General features: G+C 48.4%; 1 protein-coding gene across 4 annotated transcripts in view; it reads right to left on the minus strand.

Moving 5' to 3' along the window:
• Window positions 1-8936: 8936 nt before the first annotated feature.
• RAPGEF5 (Rap guanine nucleotide exchange factor 5) overlaps window positions 8937-24973 on the minus strand; it is a 230887-nt gene continuing 214850 nt past the window's right edge. For all 4 annotated transcript variants that reach the window (XM_035020718.1, XM_035020719.1, XM_035020721.1 and 1 more), the window contains 3 exons: window positions 22099-22163; window positions 16275-16329; window positions 8937-13039 (listed from right to left, as the gene is read on the minus strand). In XM_035020718.1, coding sequence (XP_034876609.1) covers window positions 12921-13039; window positions 16275-16329; window positions 22099-22163 — 239 coding nt within the window. In that variant the 3' untranslated portion in view covers window positions 8937-12920. The remainder of the gene's footprint in view (window positions 13040-16274; window positions 16330-22098; window positions 22164-24973) is intronic.

Consider the following 24973-nt stretch of genomic DNA (forward strand, 5'->3'; position numbering starts at 1 on the left):
ACCAGGTTCCTCTGGGGAGTTGGCTGGTCCCAGCATCTTGACTCTGACCTTTCCAGAGAAGTGTGGCCCCACTGTGCCTGGGGCAAAGAACAGAAGGAGCCCCAGTGGCAACCACTGGGGCCAATATAAGTGCCTGAGAGATGAAAAGCTGATGACTTTTCCTTCTTTTCCTCCTGGATCTGCCATCAAGGCTCTTTCATGGGAAAGACAGGAGGAGGGAAGGAATAATCCTTTGTCTTTGCCTGTTGTGCCCCACCCCCCCAATACTCCAATCTAGTGGGTTGCAGGTGGCCCATTGAGTCCACACCTGGGAAAATTCCAGATGCTTGTAATGGCTGGGGAAACAGGGCTGCTCAGCCATTACGAGAGTTGGGGAAATTCTTAGCCTTCGGGGTGAGCCACCAAGGACTGTCGGGATGACAGGGCAGAGGTGAAAGTTGAGCAAAGGATGAGGATTCCCGGCACCCCTAACCAGCGCCAGCGTTGCTTCTGAGCACAGCTTAGTTAATGTCGCCCATGGTCTCCTCTGAGCCGTGGATGGTGCTCCAGAGCCTTGAGGAAGAACGTGATAATGTGGATCCCGGACTCCCGGACTGACGGCCGCTCACACGGACCTCAGGCTTGGCTTACGTGGAATCTGCTCTGGGAAAGAGAACTTGGATTCCCCTGAGCCATAAGCGCTGCGGAAGATGCTGGACAGCTCTTTGGACAGGCAGTCACCAGAACACTGGGAGGGGCCAGAAGGTACCTCCCCGGGCTCAGCCCCAGCTCCAGGGGATCCGCACCTGTCAGGCAGGTTCACGGTTATGGCCATCCTCCCGGGGCCTTGAAGGGACCCCCTGGCCGAGTTGGCCCCGTGATGGAGAGACTGCTGCCCCCCCCCCCCCCCGCCCGGGGCTGCTGCAGCGCCTCTGTGTAGCCAGCGCTGTCCTGTCCCCGGCGCTGTGACAGTTACCTTCGGCCTCCCAGCAACCACACCACTACCCGCCACCTGCCTGGGCGGGTGCTGAACGCTGACAAATCAGTGGTTAAGACGACAGTCTGCTCCCTGAGAGACCATCCACTCCAGTCAGGAGGGCAGGGGACGCGGAGCAGTGCACAGGCTGTCGCTTCATTGGAGGGGGTCAACCTGGGGGGTGGGGGGTCGGAGGCTCCCCTCAGAGGGGAATCCAAGCAGGGGGCCCCGGACAGCTCTCCTGGAGGGGCCGAGACCCGGGGCCTGGGAGGAGCCACTCCCCTGAAAAGCAGGGAGGTGATGCAGGCGGGGCCGTGCACGCCAACCGAGTCCCAGGTGTAGCCCAGCGCCCCCTAGGCCACGGAGGACCGCTCTGCAACTGGTGGTTGAATGAACCGTCCGAAGGCCTGGGAGCGAGGATGTCTGAAAGGTGTAACTGGGCTGGAGTGGAGCCAACCTGCGTCTCTCGGGGAGCGGGGTAGGGGTGGGGTGGGGAGAAGGGTGGGATGAGGGTTGGGTGGCGGTGAGCAGCAGTCCCGGAGGAGAGGAGAAAGCGGAGGTCAGATGGGAGGCGCCTGTTCTGCCCTGTTTGGGGTTTTCACTTTCTCCCGAGGGCGGGGCCGGTGCGGGGAGCTGGGACGAGTGGGGACTTGCTGAGCCATCCCATTCCCGCCGTCGCCCTCGCTCATCCCCTTAGGAGACAACACATTACAGTGCCTGCCTGACCCCTTCAAGCGTCAACATTCTGTAGTTCAGCTCCTTTCTCATTCCCTGATTTCTGTATTTTATAAAAGGCTCTGCATTGTACTGGGAAAACAGAGAACAAAACCTACTGGACCGAGGCCGGGTAAGGATGGCCTCAAAGCCCTCGCCTCTCCCTCTGCCGCGGGCTTTAACAGGGCCCCTTTGTGTCCTTTGATTTAACCCGGCCCTCAAGAACAGCCCTTTTAACGGAGATTTAAATTCTGCGCAGGATCGTCACTTGCCCACCAGATGTCGCTAAAGTCCCAAATTTTGGTCATGACCGTTTCCGAGGCCCCTGTCCATCAACGATATTCATTAAGCACCGAAAATGCACTGTGTGCTTGGCCGAGCACGTTGCAGATAAAAATTCCTTTTTCCCAGGATTGTTCTGAGGTTAAAAGAAAGTCCTTTCTTATATTAGATAAAGTTTGTCTGTACAATGGAAAATTTGAGTTGCAAGCCTGGGACCACCTTAAAATGCTTGTCTTGAGGGCCTATTAGGATTCGGGTTTTAGGCATGCTGCATTCCACTTGGCTAACTGCAGCCTCCAGAATCTGGGATGACAAAAATGTAATTCATATTTCTGCATTTCTCCTGGGACGGGAAGCCTGGATGAGAAGGCAGCCGCCTAACAAATCTGTGAAGTCAAAGTTGAAGATGTGGTTGGTAGGGGAACAGTGTCGTGAGCCTCGGCTGTTGGTCCCACGAGAGAGCCTGCTGTCCAGAAGGGTGGTGAATGTTGGGTGGAACTTGGAAGGGATGGGGGCTTCCACATCATTCTACATGGCTGTGCTGGGCATGCTTGGGGCATGGACCCGGCGGTCTGAAGGATCATTATTTAGCTTAAATCAACCAGAAGCACATGCCCATCCTACACAACACCCAGCTTTCCCCTTTTGGCCCTGGTGAAAACCCCAGAAATGGATGGGCACGAATGTCCAGCATGTCTAGCATACACACCAGACCTGGTGTAGAAAAACTCCTTCCGGCTTCCTAGTGGGCCCCTCAAGCCTAATACATCCCAAACTGAGCTCTTGATAGTCTCCTTCAAACCTGCTACCTCTAAGGTCTTTCTCATACCAGATAATTACAATGGCATCATTCCAGTTTCTTGAGCCAAAATCCCTAGGTTTAACCTTGACTCTTCCCTTTCTCCACATCCAGTCTGTCAGTACATGCGGGCATACCTACCTTCTAAACATATCTAGAATTATTCTCTGTCATACCACCCCACTCCCCCCATTTGGTGGAAATCACCATAGTATCTTGCTTGGATCATTCCAATACCTTCCTAACTGATTTCCCAGCTTCCACCCTTACCCCATTTTTGGTCTATTGGGAAGTCAGCAGCCAGCATGATCTCACTGAAACACATATCAGATCATGTCATTCTCTGCTTGAAACCTTCCAGTGGTTTCTCCTTTGAGCTAGAGGAAACATCCAGGCTCTGTGTGTTCTGGACACATTGTCTCTGGCCTCTTCTGCTTCTCTCTCCTCGCTGATGGGCTCCAGCCACACCAGACTCCCTGTTGATCCTTAAAGGCCAGGTGCACATTTGGGATCGTGGCTGGCTCCCTCCTTCTTTTCAGGTCTTCTCAGCAAGGCTCTATTCATTTCCCAGGGCCACCATAACAAAGTGCCGCAAACTGGATGGCTCAAACAACAGAAGTTTATAGTCTCGCAGTTCTGGAGGCTGGAAATCTGAAATGAAGGTGTTGGCAGGGTCCGTTCCTTCCGAGGGCTGTGAGGGAGAGTCTGTTCCAGGCCTCTCTCCTTGGTCTGAAGCAACTGCCTCCATGTTCACGTGGTGTTCTCCCTGTGTGATCTCCGAATCTGCCATTCTTATAAGGACAGCAGTTTTACTAGAGGGCCCACTGCAATGACATCATTTTAACTCTGTACAGACCCCGTCTCCAACTAAGGTCACATTCTGAAATCCTGGCAGTTAGGATTTCAACATGGGAGTTTTGAGGGGACCAATGCAACCCATAGCAACGACCTTCCCTGGCTGTCCTGTCAAGTATTGCACCCGCCTGCCTGGCTCGCTCCAGTCCCCTTCCCTGCTTCTTACCTTCTGAGCTACTCCTGCTGATTTTACTTATGTGTCTTGTTGATTGTCTAGCTCTCCAAGTGGATTGAAGCTCCATAAGAAAGGGATCTTTGTTATGCTCATGGCTGTTTTCCTATCACTTAGAAGACTACCTGTCACATAGTAGGTGCTCAAGAAATGTGTATGAGGTAGAGTTGATGAAGTATGTTGCAGATTAGTGTTAGCTTACTAGTAAGAGAGAGGCGGGAGGAGAGAGAAAGTTACTGGGTGATTTAGGGAAGAAAAACACTAGGCAAGTGTAACCTGAGGTCTGGCATGGGCTGGCCCTCCTGCTTCCGGCCTCTCTCGGGCTTTTCTGCCTTACAAAGGGCACTTCATCTCCATCCGGGGCTCAGTCTGGGCTCAGTCCTCTAGTGCTTGCACCAATGTACTCTAAATGAAACCACAGTAAATCCCTTTGAGGGGAAGAGTAAGTGTCTGTCCTCAGTCTCGGGTCAGAAGCATGATGCTTCTGGTTGGCCACCAGGAAGCTCGAAGCTTGTTAGGTGGAGCTGCTGCCCAGGAGTTCCTGGCCCTGGGGTCGGAGTTTGGGTGGGGGGGGACAGCTGGGGATGGGGTGGAAGGGACCAAGGAAAAGCCCTCCCTCCCGGGAGCTGCAAGAGGCGGTGGCCCTGGATCAGGTGTGAACAGGCCCAAGGTCTGATCTGCCTCTTTTCTCCATGTGTTCATCTGTGAATGACAGTGTGAATGCTGACATTAGTAGGACCCCAACTTTGCAGGCTCTATGCAGACATCTTTGCTCAGATGGATCAGCAAACATTTAGGGAGCCATTGCTGTGTCCCAGGGTCGTGCGGGGCATGCGGGGATTCAAAAGGAAATCTACTTGTCTCTCACTCTAGCACGCACAGAGGACTCTCACACGCACTGTCCCTTTCATGGTCACGGCTGCCCGGTGGCAGAGATGGTGCTAATTGTCTTGTTTGACAATTGAGAGCAATAAGCATAAGAGAAATTCAGGGATTTGCCCAGAATAGAGTAGAAATGTGAGTGCAAATCTCCTGGCATGCATCCAGTTGTCATCTTCTTCTTCATCATCATCATCTTCACCAGTAGTTACCAGTTGAGTGCCAACGATGTACCAGGCACTGTAGTCAGCACTTCTACATGCATCTTACTGTGGTTCTCATACAACCCTGTGGGGTGGGGGCATATTAACCTCCCATTTATGATGCACAGTCAAGGTGGAAACATTCACTAGTTCCCCCAACTCTTAAATGTCTGAGCCTGATCTCAACCTGGCAGTCGGGACTCAGAGGCCACCCTGTTAAGCCTTTTCCTGACCCTCGAGGCAGCCCACGCTGATGGGGGGCAAGACAACAGGGGGTGGTTTCCCAGAGAGCAATGGGTGGGCCCTGCTTCCAAGAATGCAGATAGGGGAAAGGGGGTCCCGTGGGGGATGGGGTCATCCAAGAGGGCTTTGGAGTGGACAAGACTTACTTGGGAGGGACGGAGGGGTCGCGGGCACAATGTGTTTGGGGGGGCATGGAGAAGAGACTGGGCAGACCTGGGTGCTGGATCCAGGTGGAGGGGCTGGGAGAGAAGGCCTGCTGAGGCCAAATGGCAGAACGGGGCATGCGGAGGCCACTGAATGGACAGTTTACCCTTCCTGTGTCTCCTCCTTACCCTTCGGGAGGCAGTAGCCCGCTTGGTACTCAGAAGCAGGCCCCGCCACAGTGATTCCAGGGCCTTTATTTGGTTATTTATGGCCAGCACTCATCTCTGGTAGGACTGTGGAGTCAGCATGGGGCATAGGACAGGGAAGGGGCGGGGGCCTTTTCCCTTCCAGCTTGAGGCGGAGCAGGGGTCAACTGAATACAAAGGAGCATGAACAGTTCTTATTTCCCACATCAGCCAAGTCTCTTCTGTAAAAACAAACAAACAAAACCAAAGCAAAACAAAACCAATTAGCTCTAGCAATCACAGATTTGCACCAGCTTTCTTAGCAGCCAGTGGCTGGCTGGAAGGGACCTTAAGGGTCTTCTAGCACAGTCCTCATGTAATGAGCGAGTTGGTTTCAGGTCTGTTTGCACGACTCTGGTGGGGAGGAGCTCAGTATCCTAAGGCAATTCTGGTGGCCTGGACTCCTCCGGGTAGGGGCCCTCCACACCCCAGTTAGCTGTGCATTATCTGTAGGGCTTTAAGATTTTACACTTCAGAAGTAGCAAATAAGCCTCACATACACGTATTTATTTAGATAATTTAGTAGGAATCAATCGCCCCGCCCCCCAGAATATCAGTTTAAGGAGGGTACCAAATTATTAGTCTTCTGGGGCATCTGCCTGTTTCTTGGGCCTGGAGAGGTAAGCAGAAGCCAGAGGATGAAGCACTTACATGCAACTGAGCTTTAGTTCTATAGCCTGGAGGCGCCACTGAAGGATTTTGAGCCGGGCAGAAGCATGATCACATCTGCATTTTAGGAAACAAAAATTTTGAGAGCAGTTTGGAGATTATATGGGGGGAAATTCATGGGACCGCCTGTGGTGAGGGAAGGACACAGGTAGAAGTTTGCTGTAATGACTGAAAGACTAGACAGCAAGGGCCTGAGCTCAGTCAGGGGGACGGGATGGGGATGCTGGTGAAGCTGATGAGCAGGGGATGTCGGAGTGGGCAGTCCAGATGGTCTCCACACGGTGGACTTAGCCTGGTGGTGGGCTCACCATATGAGATTCTCCCAAAGGAACTTCTGAGTTACGAGATACCAGAGACACACTGTTGTCACAAAACTTGGGAAAGATCTTGCCATTACCTTAAGTCTCCCATGTGGGCTAATTGCTTTTGACACCTGAATCTTTCCTTTTTTTTTTTTAAGATTTATTTATTTGAGAAAGAGAGAGAGAGAGCACGAGCGTGAGGGGCAGAGGGAGAAAATCTTAAGCAGACTCCTTGCTGAGCACAGAGCCCGACTCGGGGCTTGATCTCACAACCCTAAGATCACGACCTGAGCTGAAATCAAGAGTCAGATGCTTAAACGACTGTACCACCCAGGTGCCTCCAGACTTTAATCTTTCTGCTGCACCGTTTTTGGTTTTGTTTTTCTCGGGACTATCAGAGCAAGTGGTCAGCTACAGGGATTCTCTCAGAACGCGATTATTTTCTCGCAAGTTCTAACTAGAAAATACCACCGCTCACCACACACAGACAACATGGGAACCTCAGATGTCTGTGAGCAGGAAAGGGGCCTTTGGGGAGGAGCGCTCAGAACCACTTCCCAGGGGAGAATCTCAGGCAAGCAAGGCTCCCGGCTGGGCCTGCCTATGGGTCTTCTGGGAGAAGAGAGGTCCAGCGAGGAATGCCTGACTTTTCTACCCTCCCCACTTCCAGGTCTAAAACCCGGGGATGTCAGAAACAGCCCGAGGTATTGGGAGCAAGTCCACAACAAGTAGACCTATTCTTGTCTTCCTAGGGGAAAATGCCCAGGCGCATTGAGATCTGTAACATGGTACAGTGTTAGCAGGAAAGAAATGGTGAGGTGATATGGCTGGCCAGCAGGGAAGGGCTGGGAAGAGTTCCCACCCTCCATCCCCTGCCCTGCTTTCACCCTGGAGTGCCAGAGCCATGTGAGGAGGACCCAGAAGTTCCTTTCCCCCCAGGTTGGGGTGAAGCACAGGACTCAGGGGTGGCTGCAGAGCTTACTATGGGACTGCTGTGGTGAGGAGTGAAATGACCCTGTGGCAGAAATACCCTGAAAACCAACCATAGGGAATCCTAACCCACCCCCTGGAAGACCCCCCAGCCCGGGGTGGGGGAGGAGGGAGGCATAAAGGAGCCACAGTAGGGCTGAGGAGTAGGTCAAGTTCCTCCTGAGCAAACATCATGTCACCGTAAGAGAAACAAAACTGAGAGCTACAGTTGGACCCAGTTCTGAGTGTGGTTGGAGGAGGGATCTCCGCTCACGGCCCCCAGAGCCAAGTGCAGACGCTTGGGACCGCACGCTTCTGCAAAGTATGTCTGTCTTGCTTGTTGGGTATGCCTTTCTTGTGCTGGGAAGGGCTGCTGGTGCTCCTGCTAACTAGGACGCAATTGTGGGGCCTTCCAGAGCAGGAGTACTCTACTGAAGAACATTAGCGGGTCTAAAGTGTTAGAAATCTTGTTTGTTTAATGTAGTGAGTGGAAAGCAAATACACAGGCGACTCAGCGGGGACCCAGACGACCTCAGAGAAGAACTTTCCCTTGACATCCAGAAGGGCCACTTCTGGGCGATGAGAGTCCAAGAAAATCATCTTCTGATCTTCTTTACCCTTTCCCATATAAAGACAAGGCCTCTGCTTGGCTGTGTGACAACAAGTAGTTTCATCCATGAGGCGCTCTGCAAAGCCTGACTATTGCCCATACACTGAGGGAAAGGACAGTTTATCAAGAAAGACATGCCCTGGGAGACTTCATTAGCTTGGGTTAATTCTGCTGAGGTAACAAATCATCCCCAAACCTCAGTGGCTTCTAATGATGATGTTTTATGTTTCACTCAAATTATGTGTCCTTCACAAGCTGGAGATCCAGGCAGACGGAGACACCTCTTCCCGGAACATGGTAGGTCTCATGGCGGAAGCGACCTGGCAGGCATGGCTATCTTGTCAAGCTTTAGTTTACAGGCTGCACAGGTCACTTCTCCCCATTTTTCACTGGACACAGCAGGACATTTGGCCGCTCCTGAGTTCAACATGGTGAGATACATAATCCTCTGACAGGAAGGAATTACCACATGCCAAAGCTTGACATCGGTGAGCAGGAGGTATGATCCTGCCCTAAGAAGGGGTAGAGATTTTGAACCATGATATGATCTAGTCTTCCCACCGCCCCAGAGCTGGTTATTAACCCTGTGCTTCAGTGTCCCTCCCACAGCTCTGGTGCAGGCAGGGCCTGGAGCTTCCCTCGGTATCTGGATTGGTAAGGGAGAGGTCTTGATCCCACCTGAGTGCGATGACAGGGGCGACAGAATGGGAGAATACTGATGTCATTTCCTACACAAGGTCTTAGGTCCCCCAACAGCCCCATGGCAGCCTGGGAACCTCTCCACCTACTGGTGGCTCTCTTAGTGAGCAAATGATTTCTGGGTCCCAAACAGTGAGGGCCAGGACACAGGCTACGGAGCCCACAGATGCGGCAAGAAGCTATGAGGCACGAATAGTATCTTGAACATAATCTTATATTTGGAAAAGCAATTTTTAAAAAACACTTGAAAATACAAGATAAGGTAACAGTGACTTATATAAGTTTTCACCTTATATTGCTTGGCCATTTTTTACATATAAATTATTGCTTACTAGCTTCGATAAATACACAGCACAGTCATATATACAGAAGCAGAAAGCACAACATAAGGAGAAAGAAAATACTGTTAATGGCAATTCTGGTAATTCCACAAGTGTTTCATATTTACCAGCTCTTATAATGGTGGAAAACTACAAAGTGTAGTCCCTGAGAAGTTAGGTAGACACCCTGACTGCGGGGTTTCTGTCTTCTAATTGTTAACGCAAGCTGACAATGTCACATCAGTCCTAATTAATGGTACATTAAAAGGCGAGAGTCCTTGCTTCAGGGCATCCATTTCATCCCAGTATTTAATAACCGTGTAATACGAATACAATAAATAGGCTATGCAAATAAATATTACTCTGCTAAAAAACGTGTAGTATACACAGCTTTGCTTTACACAGTAGTACAATTTCATCTAACTTTTTGGCAATTTTTAAAAACTTTTCTTTCCCCTACTAGTTTTAAGCACGATGGCCCACTCATTAATATGCAGGCTGAAATTTTAAGGACATGTCTTTGAAGCATTTAAAAGAAACTCTATATTAGACAACTGCAGTGGACCTGATCTTCCTCCATTTTAATGTTTCTGCCTAGTTTCTGAGAAGCTCGGATTAGCTATGCCACCCGAGAACGCGAGCTCTGGGATCTGTGCTGTGCGCGATGGCCGTAACAAGACAGTGGGGCTGGGACTGGGGCTGTGGTGAAGCCCAGCTCCAGGGACCAGAAATCACCAACTCCCTCTTTCATGCAACTGTCTCTCTATTCAGAGGCTAGTCTACATGGCACAACGCCTTCTGCTTACCAACAGGGAGGTCTGGCTTTTTGCTTTATTCCTCATCCTTGTGAATTCAATGTATGCTCCACACAACTTGCTTGTGGACAGGGGTCTAGGAAAATGCATTTATTCAAACATCATTAATGATACTAACATAAAGTGAATGCAGGTCATAATATTTAGCACTATAACCAGTTGGTAATTGTACAGATTATAACAAAAGTGAATTTAAAACACTGTAGCCTTTGGAACATCTGCAAATACGTATGGAGAAAAATTTCAGAAAGGCTGCAGTTTTGCCCGCAGGACCCTGTCCTGTGCTAACTTCTAAGCAGGGCTGCTTTGCTGGAACGCGGACGAATCCACAGGCCTGCAGGACTGTCTGGAGGTTCTGCTGCAGGAGCAAGAACCCACGGAGACGTGCTCACGCGCCACCTGCTGAGGAAGGCGGCAGGTGATAGGAGGTTTTCAGAGTGAATGGAGATCTTAGGCAACCACACAAATTTAAGACCTGGGAAGGAGCTTGGACATCTCTGTCTGCCCTTCTAGCCAGAACAGAACCCACTCCCAAGAGATGTGGGCAAGTATTTGGAAAGGGAATACAGCCCATCCCTCTTCACAGGCGGCCTCGCTGTGGGAAAGCCCGGCTTTGTGAGGGCAAGTTTCATGCTGAACCAAATCAGGCTCCCACGGTTCTGCCTTTGATTCTTGAGTTCCAGATTTAAGTCTTCACGGGCTTCGGAAACTGCTGAGCTGCTGATGCTTGGGAAATCTCTGGAGACAGTTGTTAAATTTCAGAAAGACTTGGAAATTCTGACATTCAGAAGACAGGGATGAAAAAGCAAATGTAAACGACACAAAACCCTCCCTCCCCGCTGCTGCCCTGAGAGTCACGTGACCATGGCTGGAGCGAAGTGCTGGCAAGCATCACGTTCTCCCCGGCCTGGGTCTACCCACACCGGGTGGAATACTGACCACACCATCGGAAGGTGTTCAAATGCGATGTATGTGTGGATTCATCTGGCTGTGTACGTATCTGAACTGGGATCTAAGCAGCAGGTGCTTTGCTGAAATCATTCCCCACTGAAAATGAGTCCTCAAGAGGTAATGTTCTGGTGGGAGCAATGGAGACCTAATGTGAACAGATCTAATGGTAAAATGTGGAGACAAGGTCAAAATGGCCTGACATGATCACACTGGCCAAACTGATCCTCCCTAGAGCAGAGAAAAGGTGAGAACACAGGCCTTTGTGCTGTAAGCCCAGGCTATCCCCAACAATTGCCAAGGGGAGAGCTTTCGCCTTGATCAGCTGTGAGAGGAGCCGGTTTTCCCCGGTTCCGCCAGCTCTCATCTTCTCCAGGGTCTCAGTCCATTACCCGGTAGCCTGAGCTTGTCTTTGAGTGGCGCAGCCCTGGATGGTGCCTTTCTCTTATAGCCCTGTTAGTTTTCAGGACTCAAGTTTCAACTGTGGGGACAGATGGAGTCTTTTTGAAAGTCGTCCCCCAAATTTTCTCCACGTGGTTCCTTCCCGTGATCTTGCAAACTCAGTATGGTTCCTAAGCCCAGGAAACAGCGCCGCTGAGAGGGTATCAGCAAGCGTCGGGCACATCTCTGTCATAAGGTGTGGATGGGACAGCAGGAAGCAGTTCTGTGCGGGCACCTGAGGGATGAGCAGGCAGGAGCGTGAAGAATTCACACGCATGGAAAATGAAGGCTGAGGACATGAAGCAGGGCCCTTATATTTTAGCAACGTGACGAGCACCTAGCCCGCAGCGGTGGATTTCACTCTTGTATCCCACAGGCTTTTGTTGTTCACAGGAAGCTCGAGGGAAATACTCTAACCAGTTCTTCAGAATAACAAGAGGTTTTATTTGCTAGAGGAGCCAAAATAGGAATAAAAATAGACTAAAAGACTCTGAGACTTTGGGCAGGGGGAAAAAAGACAAGTTATAGAAAGGCTCCGGCTGTCGGTTGGGAGGTGGACTGCAGGACTTCTAAGTGTCCAACATCAATCAGACATTTGGGTATTTGGGGGTTCTTATTTGCTGTAAGATGGGCGGTCACTAGTCACTACCTTGCTCTTATCTCATGAGGACTAAGTGCGTGCCACATCAATCCCACTTAGCCTCCCTGTGGTGGCTGTTACTGAGCAGCCTGCTGGAGGCCAGCAAAACACCAGGGCCTCATCAGGCACAAGAAGGCAGACCTCTGGGACTCCGGTACCCCTCGAAATCGTTACTGAGTGCCTACCCTCTATCATACACTGTGCTTTTTAAAAAATCACATTGTTCCCAATAAGAAATGCGAATCTTCTTGCATATGTGAAGAAAATCCCCCCAAATTAAACAGTGAGCCCATTTCTTGCAGATGACTACTATTTTTCCTTATTGGCAAAGCGACGCAGCCTAGAGCTGCAGATCAGTTGTGCAGAAACGCATTTCCCCCGCAAGCCTACATCGACAAGTGATTGTGGATGCAAAGAAATGCATGCCTTGACATCTGCCTTCTGGAAATCAGAGCACAGAGGCCAGCTGCCGGTGCGCACTAACTTCCTCGACATGAGGGGCTTTTGGTGATGTCACTGTTTGTACTGACAGCAGCCACTCCTTTTCCCTGGAAATCTTGAGATGCCATCACTGTCTTTAGGTGTTCGAATGAGCTGCTTCTCTGACAGCCTATACACAGTAATCTACCACCAGGCAAAGTAAAACTCCCGGCTCATGCACACTCGTGCTGATGCATTTGGTCACTAGGACAAGACATGCTCTTGTCTTAGCGCTGGCACATCTCAAGATCAAAGTTGGGTTGGATCAAAAAGGCAGTCAGAAGAAACCAGACTTCTCCATTTCAAGAATGCTTCTGACTCTTTCTGCCTTCTTGTTCTGAGAGCAGCTCGGAGAGGCCTCTCCCCATCTCTGGCGGCTGACATCACTTCCTGAACATGCTTTGCTTGGCTTTCCTGTGTGCATCTTATGCTGATAAAACTCAGCAACTTCTTTTCTCACAGGAAAGCAACGTGCTCAGCACTCACGCGCCCACAGCTAAAAGCGCTGCAGTTATGGGGGAGGTGCGGGGGGGCCCTCACACCCGCGGCTCAATCCTGTGGGACAGCTCAAACAGGGCCTGCTGGCTGTCAATGACATACAGGTGATTTACATAGGATTTCAACTCTTGGTGCTCCTTTGGAGACACGTCGCCTCCTATTTTTTTGGAGGAAAAAAAAAAGACAAGTCAATCTCATGAGAGCAGAAACGCTATGTCTAAATACCCGTAAAGTCTCACGTTGAGGCTTCGAGTACATCTACCAGGTAGATGCCTAAAGTCAGCATGCCGGAAGGGAGGTCTGTATCCTCACGGTGGAGATGCTTCTCCAGCTCAGACTTGGTCCTCAGGTCAGGTAATTAGACTGGCAAGCTATTTGCTTTACTAACATTCATAGAGCACTTATCACCTAACGCTATCTAGTATTCAGTGATTGCCTTAGTGAACCTCCTCCAGAATGGGAAGCTGCAGACACACAGCCAGGAGGGGGCAGAGCACGACCGGCGCCCAGGCCATGTGGCTCCCGAGTCTGTGTCCACAGTCCCACGACACAGCAACTGCCTGCCTCAGTGGCTTTCCCTGGCTCTTCTAGCTCAGTCTGGAATCGTCAGAAATCACTGCCCATCTGCTCAGTGCATGGACACCAGAGTTTGTGTTTAGATGCTGTATAATTCTTTGGCGTCTCTACTTTTGGAAAAAAAAAAAAAAAAAAAAAGGAACTATTTCAATGAACAGGTATCACAGAACTGAACTTAAGGTATGCTTAACAGGCAAAGCAACTTCCAGAAGTATGTGGATGGGCTAATGTCTACCCAGCAAAAAAAAAAATGTCTACCCAGCAAAGGACAAGGCAAGGGGGTTTTCCACTCCCAAAGCCAGGGCCGTTAAGCACCTGAAGGGCTGCAAGAAGCTTTCGTGCCCTCTGAGCACGTACGTCCATGCCACGCGGTGACAGCTCTGATAAGGAGCCTGAGATAAAGCCGCCTGCACAATGGGGCAAGGCCACTTCCCAGAGCCAAACCCAAACCCAATCCAAAAAAACTCCCCCCAAACCTCAAGGCACCGGGGGCCTGACTAAACTGCTATAGAGAAACAATGTCCCTGCGAGACAGGTGGTGACGCCCCCCCCCCCCCCCCCCCGGCTTCCCGGTATCTCAGATGGGAGCAGTGGCTTTCGGCTTGAGGAGAAGGGCCTGCAGGAGGCTAAGCATTTTATTTTATTTTTTTATTTTTTTAAAAGATTTTATTTATTTATTTGAGAGAGCGAGAAGGAGAGAGAGTACATGAGAGGGGGGAGGGTCAGAGGGAGAAGCAGACTCCCCGCCGAGCAGGGAGCCCGATGCGGGACTCGATCCCGGGACTCCAGGATCATGACCCGAGCCGAAGGCAGTCGCCCAACCACTGAGCCACCCAGGCGCCCGAGGCTAAGCATTTTAAAGCGGCAACTTTTTTCTCTTGCTGAGGTGCATTTTTTTTCCTCCTCTGTGACCCCTGTGTTTTATCACTTAAGGCGTGTATGACATGGGTAGCTTGTAATTCTTAAGGTTTAATGGCAAATGAGGCTTCCTGGTTTCGAAGAGTCGAAGCACCAGGAGTTAAAGTTTTTTACCATTCCACTTGTTTGGAAGTGACCAAAAAGTTGTATTATTCTAGAACACCTTCTCTGTGAGACCCTGAGAGACTGCTTTTGGTTTAGTAAATACTGGCTTAGGAAACATAGTGGTACAAAGATAATCTTGTTCTTAATTTTTTGGCCTGAAGATGGCAGAATGAATGAATGGTCCCAACCACGACAGTGACGGCTGCCTGGCACTGTATAATTTCTAAGTGGCTTGATCAATGTCATCTTATTTTATCCTGGTGGCTGACATGGTAGACATGCTAGGTCTACATAAACTGTCAAATTAATTTCACTAATTCAGTCACAAACACAATTTTTTAAAGATATGTGAATACAGAACACAAAGAGTTACGCTTTGTACTGCGCAGACTTACTCCCTGGTGATGGGAGGTTAGGACAGGGTCGAGGTCACCAAGCCCGTATAACCTTCGTGCCCACACTTGCAGAGTCTCTTGGTCAGTGAGACGGATGTCTTAGAATGAGCTGAGCACCCACCAGTACTTGGGAGGCAAGGGAGGATGAAAGGACTATGAGCCCCACACTCAGCAACATTATGCTTACGCATTTGAATCAATCTCCACAACAGTGTTATTATCACCGTTTCTACGGAAAGTGAATCTATTGTGTGCTTCACAGAGAATTACATAAGCACGTATCAGGCGGCAGTAACTGATGTAAGTATTTAAAAACTTAGGTCCTGTATTGGTAACTCTCCCGTTCAAGCAGAAACTTGGTAATTCATACAGAATTTCCGTTGCTTTGTAGGGGACAACATGGCCAGTCAAGACCAGCCGGGACAGAAAAAAATTCTTAAGAATATGCACCTATCCTTAGGAAGTAGGACTTGGGTCTTTCTACTTTGTGTGTACTTTGTATTATTGAGACAATTACTTTATGATGAGGATGTTTTACTTAAAGCTTTATTTAGCGGTCAGCTTTGATTGATTTGTAATTATTGAATTTAACTTTCTAATTTTTTTTACTGCCCTTCTTATCTACAGGACCTGCACAAGGCAAAGAAAAGAGGATGGGTAGGAAATCAGGCGGACTCTGCCGAACGGGTTAACTCTCTGAGGCTCCGCTTTCTGCTCTGTGTTAACGGTCTCCATGCACCTATCACCAACACTGGTGTCGGGAGGCTGGTGCCCATGTGAACGCTCCTTGAACTCAACAGAGTTGATTTCCTTCCTTCCTGCAGGGTTTTAATGCTATTTAAACATAGTGTAAATTATGCTTGAGGTTTAAAAAGGAACACATATTCCTACATACGTTCATCTCAGTGGGGAGTCCACAGAAGTGTTCAGAAAAATACATTTTCAGTGAAAGGTGGCTCCACACAGGAAGTTTTTGTTGGAGAGGAGTAAAGATTCTGGGAGGCCGCTTCAGGCACTTTTGCAAACTGTGTTCCTATTCCAGGAAGCCTCCAAACAAGGAATTTGGGGACAGGGTCACCCCTGATAAACCCACTGGTAATTGGGAGCCCGGGACAAGCAAGCAGACTTTCTGGGTCAGGGGTACGGTGGGGAGCCTCTGATCATCTAAAGTCACTCTGTATGGGGGAAACCTGCTGCCGAGAGAGGATGAAAAGCTGCCGTATCTTGTCTTCCTCTGCATCCCAAACAGGCAGTGACGAAATGAGAAGAGAATACAGCATCTGCATGTTACACTTTATAATCGGTTTCAGTACATTCCCACCAAACACTTGTGACTGGCTCGCAGTCTGTGCCCAGGGGCGGTGAGCTGACATCCCGTGCCCGACTCCCAGTACTCACCAAACTGATTAGTCCTGCAGTGTCTCAGGGTTCGGACAGTGTCGGCAATCATGTGCTGCAAGGGAGAGCAGGAAACGTATCAATGGAAGGGTCATTTAGGGTGCTGCTGGGATAGCGGTACCTGCCGGGATGGAAGGATTTTACACCCTTGGGTGCAAACAGAAGAGCTGTAGTTGGAACTGGCCTTTAACTGAGAATAGTAAGCTTAGATTACAAAAGGACATTCAGGCTTCGTCTGCAGAAACAGCACTCTCAACCCGGGCTGCACAGAGTCCAACTGAGCCCTGGGTTTCCACGTGCCATGGACTCTAACAGCCCATTGTTTACACAGTGTCAGGAAATCCAGCACCCCCACCCCCATCTCCCTGTCCGAATCTGCCTAGGCTTTTCATGTCACGGGATGTTTTGCCTCTTCTCCGTGAAGCCTTTCTGAGATTTCCCTTCTGAATCTGGGAGGCTCCTCGGGACAGTATAGATTGGCCTGTGTGGTCGGCACTGCTCGGGATCTTTGCGCCTCCTCTAGGCTGGGTGCCACTAGAGGGCTCTGCATGCCTAGCACCTGTCAGATGGCACACGGTGACTCCCGCATACGTGTTGAATGCCCGTAGGAATACTGGTGTCATCAAAGACTCCGTATCTCAAATCAGGACAGGAAAGGAGATAGTTACAAAAGGCAAACACTTTCTAAAACACCAGTGTCGTTACAGAGACTGTTCTCTGTTTATGATTTACATTCCCTCCTATGGTCTTCAGGATTTTGCTTTAGTTTCTTTCTTTGAAGTTCTCACTGATCTGCAGGCAGAAGTCTTCTTGACCTTATGGCTGCCTCTGACCAGATCCCATGAGCTCATACTCGGGTACCTCCAACAGTCTTCTAGCTCTCTCGTCTTTAGTGTTCCACCGTGAAGGAGAAAGACAGCATTTAGGACAACATTCTGCACTACTATTCCTCCCCTCCGGTTGCTAGAATAATCTCTGAACACTGTTGCTATCATGTCCTAGTCCTCTGGAAAATCCACAGTGACTTTCTAATTTGCTTCATCTCAAAATCCAAACATCATCCTATTATTCGAGAATCAACATTATTCATTATCTGGTCCTCCAAACTTCCCCAAACATGTCATTATCTTTCCCATCCTGCGTGTACACACCAAGCAAAGGCTCATCCATATACAGCAAGCCCTCAATGAATTATTGCTTAAAGAATATTAGTACAAATTTTTTAAATTTAATATCTGTCAAAACTATAGAAACTTTGTTTGAACATGACCTACTTATTAAATTGTTCTCCACTGTATTTCTAATTTATTTCTACTCAATAGTGGAAAATTAAATAGGACAGTGATTAGAGCAGTAGCTCAGGCTGCCTTTGTAAAGGAAATGAGACGTGACTCATGCCTGTGAATGTATTGTTACGTTTCCTTCCCCAGATTTGACCGCTATTCCCAGGGCAGGTCTCTCATTCTAAGCTATGGCGTCACACTGATTTCTATCGTGTGCCATTCGTGTGGCCCACGGGAGCGGATGCAAGGCTGAGTACCGAGCGCCGCAGTGAAACCCCAGTCCTGGTCCTCATCTTTGGCTTTCTTGAAGCAGGAAGGAGGAGGAGGAGGAGGAAGAGGAGGAGGAGGAGGAAGATCTGGTAAAGGATGACGCTCTCGACATGGAGGAGTTGAGAAGAAAAATAGAAAAACGTCTGTTTCTTCGTTATTTAATAGCTCAGGGCTGAAACGGTTAGAGCTGCTGAGACAGCAGAGGGCACAGCAGACGTCTCATTAGACCCAATGAGCACTTCTGGGCCTTCGCATCGTTGGACTTAATGGGTTGGCCTGTATCAGCCAGATAAAGAGAATACACTGAATTATTTGCTAGCTGGCTTAAGCTAATATCCATCATGAGGAATTGGCTTCTCACCAGTTAATTCAGTTAGGTTCTATTGGTTCATTATTGTGAAAGATGATCCTGTTTTTGCTTAAGCGATACGCTGTTCCTTGCTAAGAAACATTCCTTCAAAATATTGACTCCATTAGGAAATTTAGTTTCCTTCCCCAGCATGCAAGTAGAACACAGGGCTGTGTATAATATAAAATAGATTTCTGTCCTTCGAAAAAATGTGAATTCACCCTGTTTTCTCTGTGCACGGAGGGGGTCAGTATGAGGCGGGCTACATCTTAAGTGCCATTTACTTTGAGGACCAGGAACTCCCCAATATTACAGAATCTGCTGTCTCTCTCTCTTTTCTTTTTTAAATTTTATTTATTTGACACAGAGAGAGAGAGTACAGGAATGGGGAGTGGCAGGGAGAGGCAGAGGGAGAAGCAGGCTTCCCGCGGAGCAGGAAGCCTGATGCGGGGCTCGATCCCAGGACCCTGGGATCATGACCTGAGCCGAAGGCAGACGCTTAACAACTGAGGCACCCAGGCGCCCCAGAATCTGCTCTCTTTAGCAATGTTGTGCTTACAAGCACCTGATGGATGCATGTGGGTGCTATGGCCCGCTCTGTGCATGTATACCTGCATTTCTTTTTTTTTTTTTTTTGGTGGGCAGCAAAGCAAAGTTTATTGAGTGATAGTTCAAAGCTCCTGAAGAGGGAGGGGACCCAAGAGGGCTGCCCTATACTTGCATTTATTTTCTAGCTGTCTTTTTTGCATAAAGTTCTCTTCAGGAATTTAAAATTTAAAAGAGAGGGGTGCTTGGGTGGCTCAGTCGGATGGGTGTCTGCTTTTGGTTCAGGTCATGATCCCAGGACCCTAGTATCAAGCCCCACATCGGGCTCCCTGCTGAGCAGGGAGCCCGCTTCGCCCTCTGCTGCTCCCCCTGCTTGTGCTCTGTCAAATAAATAAAATCTTTTAAAAAATAAAATTTAAAAGAGAATATGATTACTTATGTATGCCATGTTATTTCCTCAAACCATCTTAAAGAATTAAGGGGTACAGATAGTTACTGACTCTAACAGAAGGACTATCTGTTGGACTTTGTTTCGCTCCCTGTGGTCAGTCTGAAGTCCTGACATATCTGAAAGCAAGACCCTAGACTATACGAACTCCATTAAAAGGCTTCCAATGGCATGTTGGAGAAAGCAGGGGAAGCCAGAGATGCTGGTCAGAGGGAGAGAGAGGGCTGCAGGGATCTTTCCATTGCTCTCTCCCATCTGGGCCTTTATCGAATTGTTCTCTTACTTTGCTGGCACTGAGGGGCAGCGACACAATGAACTTAACCAAACCACTGGTTCACTTCAGGGAGGAGATCCACTGCCAGTCTGCCCTCAACAATAGACAAGAGTCAGCTTATAAAGAATGCTCCCCTAAGTTAGTCAGAGGGAAACTCACTAGACCTTTATAAAGAATTCCACTCAGTATGACACACCTCATCCCACATCTTCACACATGCTCTCCAGTGCTGGTTAGGCATTCTTAACCAGATGTGCTGGCCAGGGTTTGAAGGAGATATTGATCAAAGGCTTCATTTGCCCCAAATCATTTCATTAATATCAAACACTGGAGATGAACCTACATAGGGTCTAGAACGTTAGCGCCTATTGCCTTTGGTTGCAAAGAGGTACCCTGTGATCTTCAGGGCATGACACAGTGATGTAGCAGAAATCTCTAAAGAATAAGTAGAAAAAAAACCCCACTTTGAATATCCGTTTCTGGCTGTGTTGGTTTGACTGTAGAATCTTCTAGAATCTTCTAACTGAGCTCTGATTCCAAAGCACTTAGTGCGGAGGGACTTGAAAAGTTATAGACACACCCACTTTATTTAAAAATTTTTTTTTTTTTAGATTTTATTTGACAGAGAACAAGCGAGCACAAGTAGGGGGAGCAGCAGAGGGAGAGGGAGAAGCAGGTTCTCCCTGCTGAGCAGGAAGCCTGATACGGGGCTCGATCCCAAGACCCCAGGATCATGACCCCAGCTGAAGAAGATGCTTAACTAACTGAACCATCCAGGCGCCCCTAGACTCATCCACTTTAAAAATAACTGGGCAAAGGGGCGCCTGGGTGGCTCAGTCGTTAAGCGTCTGCCTTCGGCCCAGGTCATTATCCCGGGGTCCTGGGATGGAGCCCTGCATTGGGCTCCCTGCTCAGGGGGATGCCTGCCTCTCCCTCTCCCTCTCCCCCTGCTTGTGTTCCTTCTCTCGCTTTGTCTCTGTCAAATAAATAAATAAATAAAATCTTTAAAAAAAAAAAAAGAATAACTGGGCACAGGGGTGCCTGGGTGGCGGCGTCGGTTAAGCGTCCGGCTCTTGGTTTTGGCTCAGGTGGTGATCTCAGGGTTGTGAGATCGAGTCCCGCATAGGGCTCTGTGCTCAGCACGGAGTCTGCTTGAGATTTTCCCTCTGCCTCTCCTGCTCATGCTCTCTCAAATAAACAAATCTTTTTTTTTTTTAATTTTATTTATTTGACAGAGAAAGAGGCAGCGAGAGAGGGAACACAAGCAGGTGGAGTGGGAGAGGGAGAAGCAGGCTTCCCGCTGAGCAGGGAGCCCGATGTGGGGCTCGATCCCAGGACCCTGGGATCATGGCCTGAGCCGAAGGCGGATGCTTAACGTCTGAGCCACCCAGGCGCCCCATCAAATAAAGAAATCTTAAAAAAAAAAAAAAAGGGCACAAATCTATCATCCTCCAGTGATTAAAATGGAGCTATGACAAGATATTCCAAGATGTCTGTCTCCCAGATTCTAGGAATTTGGGTTTTTAAGTTGCACAGGGGTTCTCTGCTGCCTCACCCTCTGTGTGGTGAGCGAACCTGACGGTAAGAGTAGGGCACTTATGAGGCAAAGGTCAGACGCCAAACCTCGCCTGGGCTCATCAACTTGGACTGCTCTTTGGTCATGGTCTGCAACCCCTGCCTTCCTCAACCTGCTGTCACAGGCCTGACCTCGTTCACAGGGATCCGAGGGTCAGTTCCTAAAAGAGTTCACACAAACCCACTATCACTGCTGAAAAAGTCACTCGAAGGTCAGGATCTCTGGACAGTCACTGGTATCATCTCTACGAAGGACAGTCTCATCTATGACACTAAGGTTCATTTATCAGACAGACCCATCCTTGCCGTCAGCTGGGCCTCTTCGGAGCCCTCCGACTTTACACTCGGCTCCGTCCTTGCAGGCAACCCCTCCTCTGTCCCAGGCCAGTCTGAAAGGTGAGGAGGAGCCCACTACATGAGAAGAAAACCTGGGAAGGTCCTAGGAATAATTCAGGAAGAGGCCTTCCGGTAATGTCTAAGGAGGAACTGACTGAGGACCTTTCACTGGTGAGCAGGGAGAGCCCTATGCTAGAGCCGCTGTCTCCACAGAGGCACACTGTCCCCGGGCTGACAGAGGCGTGGTGCTTGCCCTCACACACACACACACACACACCCTACAAATTCCACCTTCATGTCCGAGTGGGGAGCACTGGAGATGAGCACACCTCCCCAAAAGCTTTCTCCTGAGCCCCGGAAGCAGTGCACACCGAGACACAGAGCGATGCCTTTCAAGCAGTTGAGCTTAGCCTCCCGAGTGTGAATTCCTTCTGACAGAACCTTACAGTTTTATTTCTGGCTCAGTAACACACCCTCGACCTCTGATGTGAACATAATGAAGTTCCATTTTCAAACCTAAAAAACAGATTTTCATATTTGGTTCTCAAAACCTTGCTAGCACCCCTATTTCTAACTGGAATGCATTTTAGTGACAACGCAGAACATGCGGCAGATAAGCTCCTGGAAACCTCGATGCATTCAAAGGAGAAAAATACTTAAACCATTTGTTTCTTGGAGCAAGAAAGAAAAGCATACACTTTCCTTATAGGGGGGAAAAGGGAGAAATAATGAAATTTACATACCAGTTTTTCAAAATTGACAAGATTATCCAAAAACGTTTTATTTCCTTCATGAATAAATGTTACATCTGAAAATCAAAACCAAAAAGATATATATGCTGTTAGGAGTGGATCATGAGTCAGGGCTAAGAAGGTCTAGATGCAGTGTAACTTATTAATTTTTCTTAAACATAGTGCATTATTCCATAATTTGACAAGGCAAATTGAAATTGAATCTGTATGGTATTTGATGTGAAAAGGCATAATTTATGTGTCTGTGTGGGAAGATAACATAAATGCAATGATATATTTTGTACTTACGGTGAAGTGCTTGACTTCAACTTAACCAATATAACTTAACCAGTCCACTATGTTTTTAGGCCAGAATATTGAGCAGAAGAGAACTAAATAACCAGAAACAAAAGAATTTTAATATCTATGTGTTTGCTTTTTAACAATTCCTGGCAAAGTGTATGGGGCCTGCTTTACCTAAAATGTTAGAAGATCTAGATTTAGATGTTTCTTTTTTTTTTAAAGATTTTATTTATTTATTTGAGAGAGTGTGAGAGCAAGAGAGAGAGACTGAGAGAATGAGGGGGGTAGGGGCAGAGGGAGAAGCAGACTCCCTGCAGAGCAGGGAGCCCGACAACGTGGGACTTGATCCCAGGACCCCGGGATCATGACCTGAGCCGAAGGCAGATGCTTAACTAACTGAGCCACCCAGGCGCCCTAGATGTTTCAATTTAGATTTTTGGGTCCAAAAGCCAGTGCCTGATTGTGTATCAGAAGTGAGGAAAGGGACAGGTTAGAAAATGGCAAAGTTTCTGGCCCTCCTTGATGGATGCAAAAAAGTATCACTGACGAAAAGAACATAAGGAAAGTAGGATGAAGGTATATTTTCAGAGGAAGGGAAAGTTACATTTGGTTTGAGCCTCACTGCATTTAAAGTGGCAGAAGATATTCAAGCAAAAATCTCCTTTTGGTTGCAAAAAAAAAACCCCAGGAAGTGCCTCCTCAAGAGAAAGGGATTTGGGAATTAGTTAAAATAAAGATAGCAGCTGAAGCTCAATGAGTGGATGACTCATAAAAACTCAGTTCAGAGGGTCAATGACTGAGCACTAAGGGAATCCTCAAAGACAAGAATCAAAGTAAGAAATATATTACAGTTAAAAGAGCCTGCAAATAATCATGTTAGATCACAAACATGGAGAGCAAACCGAATGAAAATTATCTTGTTAAAGTAACCTGACATAAAAGAGGGAAAAGAACAGGTTTAGATTCCTATAAATAGAAAGGGAAAGCATTTGTATCTAATCAAGACTTTTCATTCTGCTGGTCCCTATGGGGCAATTATGAGCTAGGTGCTCTGGAAACCTGCCTCGAATGCGTTTGGCCGCTGAGCTTTGACAGCCCACCAGGGGGCGACACGAGTTACATAGTTATAGGATACCCTGATAACAAACATTTCCTCAAAGGCATTCCTTACGGCTTCCAGTACTGACTGCAAAGTTTTCCTAAGATTTTCCCCCCTTCTTTTAAACTGATGTTCTAACAGGAAAACAATTCACAATTACATGATCATCTGACAAACTCTCTGGTTATTTTATAATCTTTCATGACTTTGCTTTCAGAAAAGAACTACAAGCTTTCATTCTGTGTCACCATATTTAGAAGAGAGTAGTCCTGGGGCACTTGGCTGGCTCAGTCAGAAGGGCATGCAACTCCTGACCTCAGCGTTTTAAGTTTGAGCCCCACGTTGTGTGTAAAGATTACTTAAAAAATAAAAAAAAAACCTTGGGGTGCCTGGGTGGCTCAGCTGGTTAAGTAGCAGACTTGGTTTCAGCTGAGGTCATGATCTCAGGGTGCTGAGATGGAGCCCCACATCGGGCTCCCTGCCCAGAATGTATGTAGTCTGCTTCAGGATTCTCCCTCTCCTGCTGCCCCTCCCCCAACTTGTGCACACTCTCTCTCTAAAATAAATAAATCTTTTTAAAAAATCTTAGAGACTAGTCGACCCAGTTAGCTCTTACCTTTTTGTGTGTGGCAAATAGCACTATGTGCACTCTATCTACATCACACACCGCACACCACCTAAAAGCCTAGTCTCCCTTAACTCCCCGACACCTCAGGTTACAAACGCCATCTCTGAGTCCCTTGGTCCATTTCCCCCGTGTTACATCATTGTCATCCTCTCCCTGTGTTCCCATGGATAATGATGAGGGGTCACGGCAATAATGGCACTCATCTTTATTAACAGCATCAGACACAGCATTAACAAAAGACTGTAAGGTATAGCCCTAGCAGGACAGAATGTGAAGAAATTGTCGGCCAAAGAACACGTAGCTGGCCCACGATCACAGCTCCCCCGTCCCAGCCAGGATTCAAACCCAGGGAGCCTGGTTCCTCTCACCACTGTGTCTCTCTGGGAGCTCAAGCTGAATAGACCTGGGCATGTCTTACAACCCGTCATAGTTGCCTTGCCAGATTTATGGCACATGGAGTGTGTCTGCAATTTTTCAAGTTTCCTTGGTGGCTCCCTCTCTTCTCTCCAGCCTGAGGTCTCTTCTCTTCTTGGGTGGTCTCACTTAACCCCAACCCTCAGGGGCTTTGAGGTCAGCTGATGCTGGCATGAGAATAGAGCAGGGAAGGTGCTTACGGCCAGGTGGGAAGGAGAGAGAGGCTGGAAGGGGCTGCCACCCAAAAGGGGGCTCAAGGGGCTGAAGGCTTTGATGCAGGTGAATGGCAGGTGTGTGAAGAGGAAGGTGTGAGAGAGATAAACCAATAAATGGAAGGAAGGGAGGGAGGGAGGGGGTGGGGGGGGAGAAAGAAAAGAAAAGAGAAGAGAAGAGAAGAGAAAAGAAAAGAAAAGAAAAGAAAAGAAAAGAAAAGAAAAGAAAAG

Source organism: Mirounga leonina, unplaced genomic scaffold (assembly GCF_011800145.1).
Source record: "Mirounga leonina isolate KUSES-001 unplaced genomic scaffold, KU_Mleo_1.0 Mir_174, whole genome shotgun sequence".
Classification (NCBI taxonomy): domain Eukaryota; kingdom Metazoa; phylum Chordata; class Mammalia; order Carnivora; family Phocidae; genus Mirounga; species Mirounga leonina.